Here is a 15890-nt window from a genome sequence, read left to right on the forward strand (position 1 = left end):
GTGGGATCAGTGCAACAAGCTTCTTAATAGTCGACCACAAATAGTGGGAGTTTTCATAAAAAAATAGATTGTGAATATTTGTAGTCTATTTGGACAAAGGGAAAATCCTAGTGTATTTTGTAGGAATGCAGTAACAAATTATCTTTGTTATCATGTAGATTTTCCAGTTTAGGAACAAAATATATGTAACTGTTGTCGTGTTGCATTGGCTTTTCTTACTTCCATTAATTTGGCATGAAAACTATGAAAGCTCTTGTCTTCTCAATGTTTTGTTTGTGCTTCCGCTTACCCTTCAATGTTGGTTTTACAAGTCAACAAAATGATGCTCAACTTACCAGTGAAAACCATCAAGCTCAGAGACCACCAAGGACCTCACAGTTCAAGTCTCAGCTACAAATATTCTCTTCTACCATTCATTACCAGTGATGGAGAATTAGCTTTGTAAAATTAATTTACTTCAACAAGCAAATTTATAGCATAGTAACAGTAATATGGCTACTGATTGAAAAAGTTTGGACATAGAAAGTTTTCAAAATTCAACGAAGGTTCATGTGTTAAAAGGATGTATTTTCTATACATTCTCATGTGAACCAAGGAGTAAAAAAGTAGTTTTAGCAAGTTTATAGCTTAAACAACAACAATATTCCTGCATATCCATTATATGCTAAATCAGCATGTCCTTGTCATTCCAAGTTTGAAAAAAAAGGCTAAATCTTTCTATTTCATTCCATGGCTTGTTCAGATCTGAGAAAGTTGACTCTGTGGAATCCCTGGTGCTTTGTGAGCTTTGTTGATTGCTTGCAAAGATTTCAGTCCTGACTGCGTAACATTATTAATGCTAGTGAGTGTGAGGTTTTCTCCCTGTTTATGTACTGCTTGTATTGATGGGGTTTTAGGTTTCTCTTGTGTTTTTTGATTTGGACTTTCAATTTTTTAAAAAATATTTATCCAAGATTTATATAATCTACCAGCATGCTGGTACTTCTTGTTTCTTAATGGTCTCAGTGAGTTTTATTTACTCCAAGGAAAAGTGAAAAATAAATAGTTGAAGAAATACTTTAGAAAGTAAAGTTGGCATTTTTTCTCTGGATTGCTAATCACTATTTACATAATATACCCCAGTTTACAATATGTGATAAGCTATATTTCAAATGTTTCATATAGAGTTGCCTAAAGTAACAAATCCTTTATTTATAGCCCAGTTGAAAATTGGTAGCAGCCCACAGATCAACAGCTGTAGTTTTCAATGGGTAACAAAATAAAAAAGATCATTTTTTTGGCAGAAAATCATAATGCAGCCAATTTTTTTAAAAAAGATGCACTTTGTGTGTATATCAACTTATTCTTGTGCCGTTACTAACTTTCTCCCCTGTCCATTGCAATTCAGTGGTTTGTATTGAATGTAATTGTTTTTTGCTTTATCTTCGATTGTAATATAAATTGCTAAGACAATGTAACTTTGAGACATCAAAAATACAAAAAATATTAGTCCAAGATGCCTGGTCTTGTTCTATATGAACAAGAGTCCTCACAGATATGGAGAACTAACTGAGAACTTGTACATACCTATGTTCTTATACATGCTTTAGAATACAGCTTCATTGATCCCTGAAAATATAAATGTATAGATAGACTCATTCCCCTTCTCCGTATAATTTACTTAGCGATTACTGCATAACAATATATTGTTCAAAGAATGGCATAATGAATGAATGGCATAAAAAAAGCGGTGAACTGCATTTTCTGTGCATTTCCCTCTTGAAATAGATGTGTATCATCTTAACTAGTTCCCCCCCCCCTTTTTTTTTTCATCACAGCTTTTTAATTTGAAAGTGTGTGTAAATAGCAACAAACAAATCTGCAGTTTATATTTTTGGCTCACTATGAGTTTCTTGTATTTCTGAAATGCTACGTTTTTTCATATTTCTATTAAGGAAAAAGCAAAATTGGGAGCCTTTGTCTATGACACTGAAAATAATACTTTTATTAACTTTTATTAACCGTTACTCTCTTGATCACATCTAATAAGATGATAGAAGTTAAATATTTAATATCATCTGAAGCTAGAACTAGATAGTAGGTGGGAACTTACAGTTTGATAGTGAACTTTTAAGAAAAATAGTCTACACCTTCTCATTTTGGTTCCAGATTTTTCATCTAAATTTCAACAGGATTATTCTATTCTATTTCTTTTGCAGGGGAACCTAATTTATAAATCGGTATATTTGAAGCAGTCCTCATAATCAAGAAAATGTGTCTACCCTAAACGTCTTTCTGTTGGCTTTGTCAGACAGGCTAGTAGTACAACTGGATCAAATTTCTGCATTAGCAGTAGATTTTCTCTAAAGGTTCAGAGGAAAAAAAGAAAAACCAGAAACCTTAAGTCATAAAGACATCCTGTCTCATTCTGAAAGGAGATCCCTCTGCTTAATTAAGTTCATAAATTAGCAGTAGCTATAGCAGCCCTACTTTGCCACCAAACGGAGGTAATGCAATCTCACCAATCTTTTCTGCTGTTGTAATGGATCCCAACTATCAATTAATGTGCCCTTGAGCCTTTCCATTTGGTCGCATTATGATCGTGAAGAAGCTGATGTGCAGACAAAATTGACATAAGAGTGCTAAGCTGTGAAATTATTAATAGCCTAAGAATTATAGCAGGTTATTTCATTTTTTTTTCTGGTTATGCTCCATTTTTGTTTCATCCATGTTCTCATATTTAGAATCCCCCCTGCTCCAACAGAGGCCTCTGGAGATACACCTACTTCACATCAAACATCTGGGGAAATGGCAACGTTGACAAGTGATGCTGAGCTCAACAACCCTTGAAGTGGAGTGCCTAGAAATTGTACTGTCCATAAATGTTGAGTGCATTACATTCAGAGGAACAGTAAAAATGTGCAAAACACTTTCCCATTTACATGTTCAAGAAAAAACGTAGAATAACAGAGTTGGAAGGGACCTTGGAGGTCTTCTAGTCAACCCCCTGCCTAGGCAGGAAACCCTACACCACTTCAGACAAATGGTTATCCAATATCTTCTTTAAAATGTCCAGTTTTGGAGCATTTACAACTTCTGGAGACAAAGTTGTTCCACTGATTAATTGTTCTAACTGTCAGGAAATTTCTTCTTAGTTCTAGGTTGCTTCTCTCCTTGATTAATTTCCCTCCATCGCTTCTTGTCCTGACCTCGGGTGCTTTGGAGAATAGCTTGACTCCCTGTTCTTTGTGGTAACCCTTGAGATATTGGAAGAGAACTCTAAATTTTTACTAGCCCATCTAGCAAAAATGGCGCTACACCAATGAAGATATAATCTCGCTACAATCACCTGAAAAATAAATGAAGGAGCAGTTAAAAACTGATTTTGCATCAAATTAGTTGAGCCTATATATTCTTACTGAAAGATGGGAATGAAAGGCAAAAAGTTGAATAGATGTCACCATGCCAGCTTAGTTTGCTTCCCACATCCCCTCATCTTTTATTTAAATCCTGATAGGCTTTGTGACTAAGCTCTTAATACAGAAACCTGTTATACCTTTTAAGGATTTAATTACCAGCTTTGCTTATTATATGTTTTTACCTAAGACTGGGATTTTTGGGTGAGTGTGCTCCCAAGCTTTTTGATCCATCCCTGGAAGTTTTTAAGAAGAGATTGAACAGCAATTTGTCCGGAATGGTATAGGGTCGGCTTGCCTAAGCAGGAGGTTGGACAAGAAGACCTCCAAGGTCTCTTCCAACATGTGTTCTTGGTAAAAATAACAAGACAACAATTGTAATTGGGACTGATGCACTAAATGTCACCAAAGCTAAAAACTAAACCAAACAAATGGAGGAGGGTTGGAATAATATAATAACCACCACCTGCAATACATAGCTCTGGGGTAGGTTTGTTTTATTCTCCCTTATAAACATGATTTCATTTATAAATATATATATATAACTACTGGTATTGTTAAAATGGTGGAACACCTAGTGTTCAGGGAGCAATCCTCAAAGATATAGATTGCACTAAATCTTGTTCAGCTCCTGTCTATGAATCTTAGGTGAAAAGCTGTCAAGGTTGAATTCTATCCAGGATGCCAAAATGGCTACAGTGACAACTTGATTAGGGATTATTGGTTGAAGATAAATCTGAAAACTTGAAAAAACGGGCATTTCTAGAATACCAACCATAACCATGAAAAATATGTGATCATGATTCTTGTCCATTTCAGGCTAGATAGGCTGCATTTGGAGTATTGCATCCAGCTTCTTTCTAGAAGGACAATGACCAACTAGGAGAGCAACCAAGATTATGAGGGATCAGGAAGGAAAAAGTATAACAAATGGTCAGCAGCAGAGGTGGTATTCAGCAGGTTCTGACCAGTACTGCAGAACCGGTAGCAGAAATGTTGAGTAGTTCGGAGAACTGGTAAATACCACCTCTTACTCTCTCCACCCCCATCTATTTTCTACTTCCTGAGTCCCAGCTGATTGGGTGGAAATGGGGATTTTGCAGTAACCTTCCCCTGGAGTGGGAGGGAATGGAGAGTTTACAGTATCCTTCCCATGCCACGCCCACCAAGCCATTCCCACCAAGCCACACCCATAGAACCAGTAGTAAAACATTTTGAATTCCACCACTGGTTGGCAGTATTGAATATATTTAGCCTGAAGATGAGAAAACTATGGAAAGACAAGATAGCTGCCTTCAGTTATCTGAAGGACTGTCATAGGCATAATTGTTTAGAGATGCTCCAGAAGATTGGACAAGAAACAACACAATTAAATTATAAGAAAGTAGATTTGTGCCAAATAACCAGAAAAAATCTCCATGGAGATCTCAGTCATCCAGGTCATGGTTATCCAAAAGGTGCTTTTTAAAAAACAAAACAAAACAAAATTCGCTTCTCATCCAAGAAACTTCTTCAGAACTTGGATGAGAAGTGAAATGTCTTCAAGGGAAAAGCAAAATCCAGTTGCCTTTTGAAAAAAAAAGCACCTTTGGGACATGAAGAAAAAATCTTAATAAGATCTATTTGACAACAGGCTACCTTGGGAGTATTGGAGTCTTTCAGTGGAATATTCAGAATCTTAAAAAGAGACACAATTGCATTCTGGCAAAGATACTGAAGGAGTTGATTCTGGATTGGATGATTTTCAAAATCCTTTCCAATTCTTATATTCTATGATTCTTTGATGCAGAATTAATAACACAATTGTAAAGTGTTGTAGTTTTATTGCTATTTAGATTTTAATAAACCAGGCAGTTGCTTTTAGTGTTTGATTATAATAAAAATGAAAAATACATATCCTTAAGAAATGATCTCTCAGATTCTCAAATTAAACATATTGTGTTTTAAGTTCTTTTCTTCATTATGATGATATATATCCAAGCATTTGTCTGTGAATTTATTCAGAAGGACCTAGTGTATAAGAAAGTGAAGAATTAAAATAATACTGAAAAATCTGTTGGAATTCATCTTTAGTTTTTAGAGTTGAATCACTGCAATTTAAATCAGTCATAATAATAATAATATTAGTCATAACATTAACTTAAATCTAATCTGTTTCATTGAGAAAACCCTAACCCTCTGGTTGTGAGAATGCCTAGTGTGACTGATCTCCTGCAAAAGATCCAGATTGTAGGCTAAAGATCCAGATTGTAAAAATCCAAATGTCCACCAGATAACAGAGTAAGAATAATTCTACCAGATTGCTGACATCTAGTGGTCAATTGGTATTTTTGCAGCCTGGATCTGATAATTTAAAAGCTTACCCCTGGATTTAGGGGGAAAAAATCATTACTGTGAAATGCGCAGCATGCTTTACAAATGATATTCAGGACTGTGAAAATTGGATATATATATATATATAATAAACTATAATACATATTATGTATATGTTGCATAAATGAGTAAATAAATGTGGTTATAGTATTTATAATATATACTTTAATGAAACGAATCTCAGGTTGATATAATACAGTCATCGTCCATCTTCTTAAATCAATATGTGTTAATTGTAGAGCTCAATGTTTCTGAATTTCTCATTTAAATATATAGTAGATTCCTTTATATGCTTAAAGTGCTAAAGTAACATTTAATTGTAACAAAAATAAAACCTGCTAAGTTCTTTCACTGTATAAAAGAAAGGAATGAAAAGCAAACTATTTTTTTTAATTCAAGGTTATAAAATATTTTGGAATGCATGTAAACAACAAACTGGTAAAATAAAGTATCTAATTTTATAAAGTGTGCAGTTTTCTTGATAAATCAACCGCTCTCAGAAGTAACTATGTTCTGAAGCTACTCCCACATATACAGGTAAAACTCGAAAAATTAGAATATCATGCAAAAGTTCATTTATTTCAGTAATGCAACTTAAAAGGTAAAACTAATATATGAGATAAGACTCATTACATGCAAAGCAAGATAGTTCAAGCTATGATTTGTCATAATTGTGATGATTATGCCGTACAGCTCATGAAAACCCTAAATCCACCATCTCAGAAAATTAGAATATTACATGCAATCAATAAAACAAGGATTGTACATAGAACAATATCGGACCTCTGAAAAGTATAAGCATGCATATGTACTCAGTATTTGATTTGGGCCCGTTTTGCAACAATTACTGCCTCAATGAGGCATGGCATGGAAGCTCGTGACCCGTCAAAACCGCGGTCCACTAAAGCGCGCCCGATCAAAGCGCGTACGTGACGTCATCAGCAGCGCGACAAATAAAATTAAAAATATATTAAATTAAAATTAAAATTAAATTAAAGCAAGCCGATTCACATAAAGGTAAGGGTTAGGTTTAGGGTTAGGGTTAGGTTAAGGGTTAGGGTTAGGTTTAGGGTTACGTTAAGCGTTAGGGTTAGGTTTAGGGTTAGGTTAAGGGTTAGCATTAGGTTTAGCGTTAGGTTAAGGGTTAGGGTTAGGGTTAGGGTTAGGTTTGGGGGGGTTAGGGTAAGGTTTTCGTGTTAATTTTAATTTTACCGCTCACAGCGTGCCGTTTTTGTCGCGCTGTGATGACGTCACGTACGCGCTTTCGTCGAGCGCGCTTTAGTCTACCGTGGATTTGTGGTGGAACCATGGAAGCTATCAGCCCGTGGGACTGCTGGGGTGTTATGGAAGACCAGGATGCTTCAATAGCGGCCTTCAGCTCTTCTGCATTGTTCGGTCTCATGTCTCTCATCTTTCTCTTGGCAATGCCCCATAGATTCTCTATGGGGTTCAGGTCAGATGAGTTTGCTGGCCAATCAAGCACAGTAATTCCATGGTCATTGAACCAGGTTTTGGTGCTTTTGGCAGTGTGGGCAGGTGCCAGGTCCTGCTGGAAAATGAAGTCAGCGTCCCCATAAAGCTCGTCTGCAGAAGGAAGCATGAAGTGCTCCAAAATCTCCTGGTAGACCGCTGCGTTGACCCTGGTCTTAATGAAGCACAGTGGACCAACACCAGCAGATGACATGGCTCCCCAAATCAACACAGACTGTGGAAACTTCACACTGGACTTCAAGCATCTTGCAGTGTGTGCCTCTCAATTCTTCCTCCATACTCTGAGTCCTTGGTTTCCAAATGAGATGCAAAAGTTGCTCTCATCAGAAAAGAGGACTTTGGACCACTGTTTAAGACCAGCATCCTGGTCTTCCATAACATGCTGATAGCTTTTGCATGGTATTCTAATTTTTCGAGTTTCACCTGTATATACAGATACTATTCAAAAGTCAAAGCTTTATCAGACTAAAAGACAAGTTAAAGTGGAAGAATCTCTGTCAGAATAATCTTTCAAGGTTAATCTGCAGATTAAAAAGCTTTTATAGCAATAGCACTTAGACTTAGAGTATATACAGCCTCACAGTGCTTTACAGCCCTCTCTAAGCAGTTTACAGAATCAGCATATTGCCTCATCAATCTGGGTCCTCATTTTACTGACCTCAAAACAATGGAAGGCTGAGTCAACCTTGAGCTGGTCAGGGTCGAACTCCAGACAATGGGCAATGAATTAGCCTGCAATATTACGTTCTGACAACATTTTAACTCAAGCCTCACAGAAGATAATTATGAAACTCTTATGATTGAAAGTGGATGATTCTTATATCTGCTCTTATCAAAATTGTGTAGCCAGTCTATATTAGCATTTGCACTGATTTGTGATCAGGATCCTTACTCAAGGTTGTCCCACATGTTCCTTTTGCCCATCTGTTACTCTGCTTTTACATCTCATTGAGGCACTATTGTTGTTACCGTTGGTTGCACAGTTGGCCAGACATTTAGACTGGATTTGGCATTTTTGTCGACCTATTGAGTCCTCTCCAAGGACCTGGGATAGCCAGATGTAGCATTATTACTATTAATTATGTGTAGGTAATCTACTGTACAGTTAGATTCACAGTCTATGACTGGTAGAAACTTAATAATTCAAGTCCTAATCAAGGATTTAAGAATTATTGAGGTACAGCCTAAGCATATAGGCATTTGTCATCTGTGACCAGGGGGGCATTTGCCCAGGTCCGCCTGGTGCACCAGTTGCGTCCCTACCTGAACCGGGAGGCTCTCACAACAGTCACTCGTGCCCTTGTGACCTCCAGACTGGAGTACTGCAACGTGCTCTACATGGGGCTGCCCTTGAAGAATATTCGGCGACTTCAGCTTGTCCAGAATGCAGCCGCGCGAGCGATCGTGGGTGCGCCTCGGTTCACCCACATAACACCTATCCTCCGCGAGCTGCACTGGCTGCCTGTTGATCTCCGGGTACGCTTCAAGGTGCTAGTTGTCACCTACAAAGCCCTTCATGGTATTGGACCTGGGTACTTGAGAGACCGCCTACTGCCAATTACCTCCACTAGACCAATTAGATCCCACAGACTAGGCCTCCTCCGAATTCCATCAGCCGGCCAGTGTCGACTGGCGACTACCCGGAGGAGGGCCTTCTCTGTGGCTGCTCCGACCCTCTGGAACGAACTCCCCGTGGAGATTCGTACCCTCACCACCCTCCAGGCCTTCCGCATAGCCCTTAAAACCTGGCTGTTCCGACAGGCCTGGGGCTAAAAACTCGCTGCCCCACTTCGAATGGTATGACTGTTGTGCTTTTTAATTATGCATGGTTTTTCCCCTCCCTTTGAGTTGTGAGCTGCCCTGAGTCCCTTCAGGGAAAAGGGCGGCATACAAATAAATTAAAATGAAATGAAATGAAAAATTGCAAGCAGGGTGGTTTCTTGTATTATTATTACAAGATTGTTCCACTGAATTTTTGGAACTTGAATTGTTTTACCTGTGTATAATTTGTAGCCAATTGATATAATTTCTGTAATGTATTACATAGTACTTGGTTCTATAAATATCAAGAAAGCTGTTAATGGGATTAAAAACAATTCATGGGATATAATACATATACAGAATGTATAAATAGATCCAGTCACAATGTTCAGTACTGTAACATTCTACTTGCAATGCCTATCTCCCACAAGAAAATGGCCAGATGGAAAATGATCTATAAAGTTTTATTTTTCAGTGACCTTGTTCTGTCTCATAGATGTGAATGAGAAGGAAGAGAGAAAAAGGGCAGTCAGATTGGCTAGGATTGAAAGCACATAAATCAGTTGCATAAAAACACGTTCAGGCAGAAAAATATTAGTCAAGTATGGTTAGGAAAGTTCCTTATCAAAAGCCAAAATACATGGTCCTTGTTGAGAAATACCTTGTCAAGAGGTATCGGAATCTAGTGATCTGTTTTTATTTTTGAAAAAAGAAAAAAAGAAAGAAATCTCATTATAGCTACATTGCCGCTCTGCTAATTACTCTTGGTTAATTTTGCTTCATATTCTAACAAGATCAATATCCCTGACATGAAAAATTACTTCTATTGATAAAGGACAGAATTGCAGTAACCTTTTTGATGATGCATCATGACTTTGCACCCTGATTTAGGACGGTTCCACCACAAAACCGCGTTCGACTAAAGGGCGCTCGACGAAACCGCGTAGCTGACATCATCACAGCGCGACAACAGCGTGGAGAAAAAAGCACGCTGTAAACGCTAAACCTAAAATTAACCCCTAAACCTAAACCTAACCCCCCTAAACCTAATCCTAAACCTAACCCTTAACCTAACCCTAAACCTAACCCTTAACCTAACGCTAAACCTAATCCTAACCCTTAACCTAACCCTAAACCTAACCCTAACCCTAAACCTAACCCTAACCCTAAACCTAACCCTTACCTTAACTTGAATCGGCTTGCTTTAAAAGCGCTATTTAAAGCGCCCTTCTTTCTCCGCGCTCGCTGTTGTCGCCCTGTTGATGACGTCAGCGACGTGGTTTCATCGGGTGCGCTTTAGTCGAGCGCAGTTTTGTCGTGCCACGATTTAGGACAATTCTACTCAAGGTACGGAGACAATGTCATTTATGCAGAGTAAGAGGTTTTTATAACAACAGATTATTATGCAATAAGAAAGTGAATCTAAAGTAGGCCATCACGCATCTTGGTTAAAGTGGTTTCAAGCTGAATCTGATAAAGTGGTAAGGAATTTAGAAATTCGTAATTATCATTCATAACTGAAAGGAATGATTTCGAGAATATACATAATAGAGTTATGCATTATGGGAAGTGTAGGATTAGATTTGCATAAAAAAAAATTTAGCCAATCAAAAATGGCCCATCTTTAAAAGCTTAGTTAGAAAATAGGCATGTTGCTGCTGATGTTATTGTTTTTTTCACTGTAGTGGCTCCCTTTTTCACTGCTTTTAATATATAACTTGCATGCCTAGAGGTCTTGAATTCTGTGGGATGCTAGGAGGGAATAGCCCTCAAATCCAACTGTGCTGCTTTATTATGGCAGGGAGGGAGGTGTTCTTTGTAGGGATAAGGGTAGAACTCCGAGGGTGTATGCCAAAATTATATAATCCCAGCCGAGTTGCCCAAAATGTGAAGCCACCTAAAACAAGGAGGCACCTGTATATTGAACAATTCCAATACAGAAAGATGCTGGAGACAAGAAGACCACTTTTGTGACAATTGCAAACTCATCAATTCATACAACATCATGGGAAAAGACAATGATAAATGTATTTTTTTAACCAAGAAAATCACATACTGTAGGTAGAAAATCTAATTGATGATATTGAGCCAAATGATAGCCCCCCTCATGTAATATGACACGTAACATGTTACTGAAGAAATGCTGAGGATCTTTTGGAGTATTAATAGTGTTTATGACATAGCCAAAATCTTTGGGATATTTAGTTGCTGATGTTGCCATGTAGGCAAAATTGCAAAGAAAGGATTACAACAGGAACATAAAACATAAGAAACTTAAACAAGAAAAATTTCAGCCCACTGAAAGATGAAATGGATCAACTACATGTTTATATCTTATGCATCAGTTAAGGTGGACTGGAATTGGTCACTTTAGTGGGAAGATGGCACTTTTTATTGCTCATGACAAGAAAAACAAAGAAGGAACAGTGTTGTTTTCATAGTTAGGATGGGTATAACAAGAACATTCCTAGGCAACAATGCAGTCAATGACCTGAATAATATCAATTAGGTTTTCTGGACAATCTTTTAATATGACAATTATCCAAGTTTATGCTCCAACCACTGAAGCAGAAAAAGAGGTTGATGAGTTTGATGATCAAAATTCAGTTTGAAATTGACTAGGACATACAAGCAAGATGTGCTGCTTGTGGTTGGAAACTTGGTTAGTGCCAGAGTTGGAAATATTAAGTTAGACTGTATGGCTTAGGAAAGGTAAATGAAGCACGGGAGTACCTTATGAATTCCTGATTATCCCATTATTTAATAGTTTCTGACTTGATCTTTCAACAACCAAAATGATACTTACATATATAGATATCATTGGATGGAGTACACAGAAATCAAGTGGACCATATTGATACAAGAGGTTTTAACAGCAAAGGCCTGACTGATGGTGGGAGAATTTGCGAATTATTAATGTGGAAATTCCATATTAAGCAGAGGAAGTTCAAACCAATTTCCAAAGTATGATTTTGCAAATGTTCCTACCGTTTTCAAGAACATCAGGAATTGCTTTAAGGTTCTGAACATAATAATTTAGGAACTAACGGAGTGATAGAATGAAGTTGTTAAAGATAAATGTGAAAAGAAACTACCACAGATCAAGAAACAGAAAAAAGCGAACTGGATGTTAGAACAAATGATGGAAACTACTAAGAAGAGGGGAAAAAAGGCAAATCCAAGACGGACAGAAGACTCAGAAAAGAAGTTAAAAAATTTCAGAGAGCTGTTTGAAGAGACAAGAAGTAGTATTATGACAATATCTATAAAGTAAGTGCAAGTGGCCTTCTCAGCAGTAGCCCCGACCCTTTGGAACGAGCTCCCCGTGGAGATTCGTACCCTCTCCACCGTCCAAGCCTTCCGCATAGCCTTGAAGAACTGGCTCGCCCGTCAGGCCTGGGGATAAGGATAGTTACCCCTCCCGAATGATGAATGTATGTTGCTTACTATTTTATTATATGTTTCTATCTTAATGTCTGTATTCCCCCTTCCCGGTTTTGTGTGAGCCGCCCTGAGTCCCCTCAGGGAAAAGGGCGGCCTACAAATACTAATAAAACTCTAAACTCTAAAAAGTGGAAACAGATAAGGAAACAGAAAGTCTTTCAAAACAACTCTGAACTTTAAATTGGTATGCTAAAGCATGCTAATGAACTGATAGCCATCCCTAATTACAAAAGCTTCTAATACTGGAAGTTGAAGTCAGTTCAGTGCTTAAGCCATTGCCAAGGCAGACGTTTTCACTTGAGACACAAATATCCAGGCTCAAATTATCATATTTCAAACACATTATGTAAATACAGAGAGTCCTTGATTTACAACTACAAAATTTCAGTTCTTTTAAGTGAGACATTTGTTAAATGAATTGTGCTTCATTTTATTACCTTTTTTGCCCCAGTCGTTAAGTGAATCACTGCAGATGTTAAGTTAGTGACACAGTTTTTAAGTGCATCTGGCTTTACCTTCTCAGAAGGTCACAAAAGGTGACCACATGACCCTGGGATGGGCAAATGTCATAAATAGGAATCAGTTGCCAAGTATCTGAATTTCGATTACATTACTATGGGGCTACTACAATGGTCATAAGTGTGAAAAATGATTATGTCACTTTTTTCAGTGGCATTATAACTTTGAACGGTTACTAGATGAAATGTTGTAAGTTGAGGACTACCTGTATTAAGATCTTTGGAGAAGATTTATATTGATTGGAAGGGTGCAGAGAAAGAGGAGAAGATGACCAGCAACAATGTGAATGGACTTGATTGTAACAATGATAGACCAAGTTCAGGCTATATCCTAATTTGGTTGCTAAGAATCAATCAACTGATGTCATATAATCAATTAATCAAGTAGGAAGCAGACTGAATATTTCAGGATTGCACAATTTTTTCCATGCTGAAGACTGTTTATGCTTTTTCAGAGACTTAACAAGGGACCATACTCCATAATAGTCAAAGCCAAGACAAGCGCCATGGTTTATTTAACTTCACTTATACTTGTTTAACTATTTCAATACATATAATTCATATTTTCATTAAGAATGCATGAAATGTGACCCCAGAAAACGATCCAGTTGCTTTAAGGAATGACAGACAGATCCCATCTTGTTTCCCTTTTGCATATTAAAGTACCTTTTTGCCTTTCCATCCAAAGTGGTTTACCATCCCCATAATTTCCCTTTTTGCTTGTGATAAACAGAGTTGTGGTTGCCAGCTGAAATACAATCGATGGGTTTATGTGGAAAGAAAAGGAGAGGTTTGGTGCTGCTGCTGTATGCCCTCCTTACTGCAAGAAGTAATAGGAAGTATAAAGGTAGAGATAAGGTTCCCCTCGCACATATGTGCTAGTCATTCCCAACTCTAGAAGGCAGTGCTGATCTTCGTTTCAAAGCCAAAGAGCCAGCACTGTCCGAAGACGTCTCTGTGGTCATGTGGCAGGCACGACTAAACACCGAAGGCGCATGGAATGCTGTTACCTTCCCACCAAAAGTGGTCCCTATTTTTCCACTTGCATTTTTACATGCTTTCGAACTGCTAGGTTGGCAGAAGCTGGGACAAGTAATGGGAGCTCACTCTGTTACACGACGCTAGGGTTTTGAACCGTTGAACTGCCAACCTTTATGAATGACAAGTTCAGTGTCCTAGCCACTGAGCCACCAGATCTCTTAATAGGAAGTATCTCGGTAAGCTAAAAAAGAGAATGTTAGGTCAAGGCTTCAGGAAGCATTATGAGAGATCCTCCTTCTTTTCAATAACTACTCATTCTCCCTTTGTTGTGGCATTGGCCATAATGAGTGAGTTCCACAGTATTCCAGTAAGTAATCTACCTTCACAATTTGCTTTTTGGAAGCACACATAAATATACCCTTTTCTTTTTGTGGTTTCTTTTTTTCTTTTTTCAACCACTCAGTTATGTAACCAGGTAAATGTACGTATGTTTATGAGTGATACGGATAATGAGTCCTTATCTCTAGGCACAGGGTAGGCTTAGAAACCTGAACAATAGTCTTTGAAACCCCCTTCTCTCAATAGGGAATCACTTGTTGTCCAATTCAGGGGCAGGAAATATATTTTTTTAAAAAATACTTGTCCTGTAAGGTATCACTACCAACTCTGAAACTATTTAAGAAGTTTCATGTTTGAAATCTCCAACGGCTGCATTTCTTCAAAAGATTGTGTGGTTTTTAATAATGATGTTACTATCGAAGTGCTAATGCAATGTGGCCTTGTCTGGCTCAGTTTCAATATGTGCCTTTTGCCGACCCGTTTTTCTTAATTGCTTTGTGGCTGTTCTGTGAATGCACATTACATTTTTATTTACTACTAGTAGTCAGGATGGAGGCCTTGATTTCGGAAGAAATGAATCCGTCCAAAGTTCCTATTCTGCCTCTTGTAAAGAGCACAAATGGATTTCAGGGACAGTGGCAACAGAAGAATTAAAATGTCTATGACCCTACAGTAGATCTGCTGTTGTCAAGGTCAGGTTAAGGTATTGGATTGACATCAGCTGCAAGTCCCTTTAACTACTCAGTATGTAATATGAGTTTGCTATAGGAATAATTTCAATCTCATTAAATTATTTTAGAGTTGGGATTTTTTTTTCCTGTGAAGGTTTTGTGTGATTCCCATTAGGATCTTTTATTCCCTCTGAAAGTGAATCCCAAGAATTAGTGCTCCCCAATTTTGGTTTCCCGCCTCCCCCACTTCGGAATCTTGTGTAGATATGTAGTGCCCACAGCCTAAACACAGTAGAAATATGATTTCTAAAAAGTGTTCTAGTTAGCAGATAAGAAACTAAGTCAAATAAAAGGAAAAAAAATGTTCTTTGCATAATTATTTAGCAGCCAAATGGTTCTTAATGAAAGGAATATATATTTCCCAACCAGTTTCATTTCTGAATGGAAAATTAGGAAAGGGCGAAAGAAAAAAATGCAACTATTTTCAATTTCTTACTCATGACTAGGTCTGGGTAAAGTTAGGACAATTTAGTCATGTATGTTTGCAAATTTGAGATCAGATTTCATAGCATTGCTATAGTAATTGCATGAAAGTTAGGAGTTTGAAGACACTATTTAAACTAAAAAGTCAAATACGAAGACCTGTGGCACATAAGCCAAATTGGCGGGCGGGTGGGGGAGATGTGCTCTTGAGTTCAATTTTGTGTTCATTTTGATCATGCTATTTTGCCTTCATATTTCTGAATTGCAGCATCAGTAGTTTCTTAAAGTAAGCGATACTTGGGGATCCTGAGTCATGAAATTTCTTGTTCATATGGCAGAGATTTATATCCTAGACTAATGATTATAACTTTGGTTACTTTGTTTCCTGGAGGAAGAAAACTGGGGTCAGCTAAGGTCTGCTGGGGGTGGCAGGG

The 15890-nt window shown here is 37.7% G+C and overlaps 1 protein-coding gene across 5 annotated transcripts in view; it reads left to right on the forward strand.

Annotated features, from left to right (window-relative positions):
• Positions 1–15890, forward strand: part of ARHGAP26 (Rho GTPase activating protein 26) — a 256484-nt gene that overhangs the window by 211129 nt on the left and 29465 nt on the right. The window contains exon 21 of one of the 5 annotated variants that reach the window (XM_087709588.1): positions 2724–2961. The exons of the other annotated variants lie outside the window; for them this stretch is intronic. Within the exon in view, the coding sequence (XP_087565714.1) occupies positions 2724–2829 (106 nt within the window). The 3' untranslated portion in view covers positions 2830–2961. Of the gene's footprint in view, positions 1–2723; positions 2962–15890 lie in introns of those variants that run through there. 5 annotated transcript variants of the gene reach the window in all.

Source organism: Thamnophis sirtalis, unplaced genomic scaffold (assembly GCF_051295495.1).
Source record: "Thamnophis sirtalis isolate CommonGarterSnake01/CBP01778 unplaced genomic scaffold, rThaSir2_p1.2 scaffold_3, whole genome shotgun sequence".
NCBI lineage: Eukaryota > Metazoa > Chordata > Lepidosauria > Squamata > Natricidae > Thamnophis > Thamnophis sirtalis.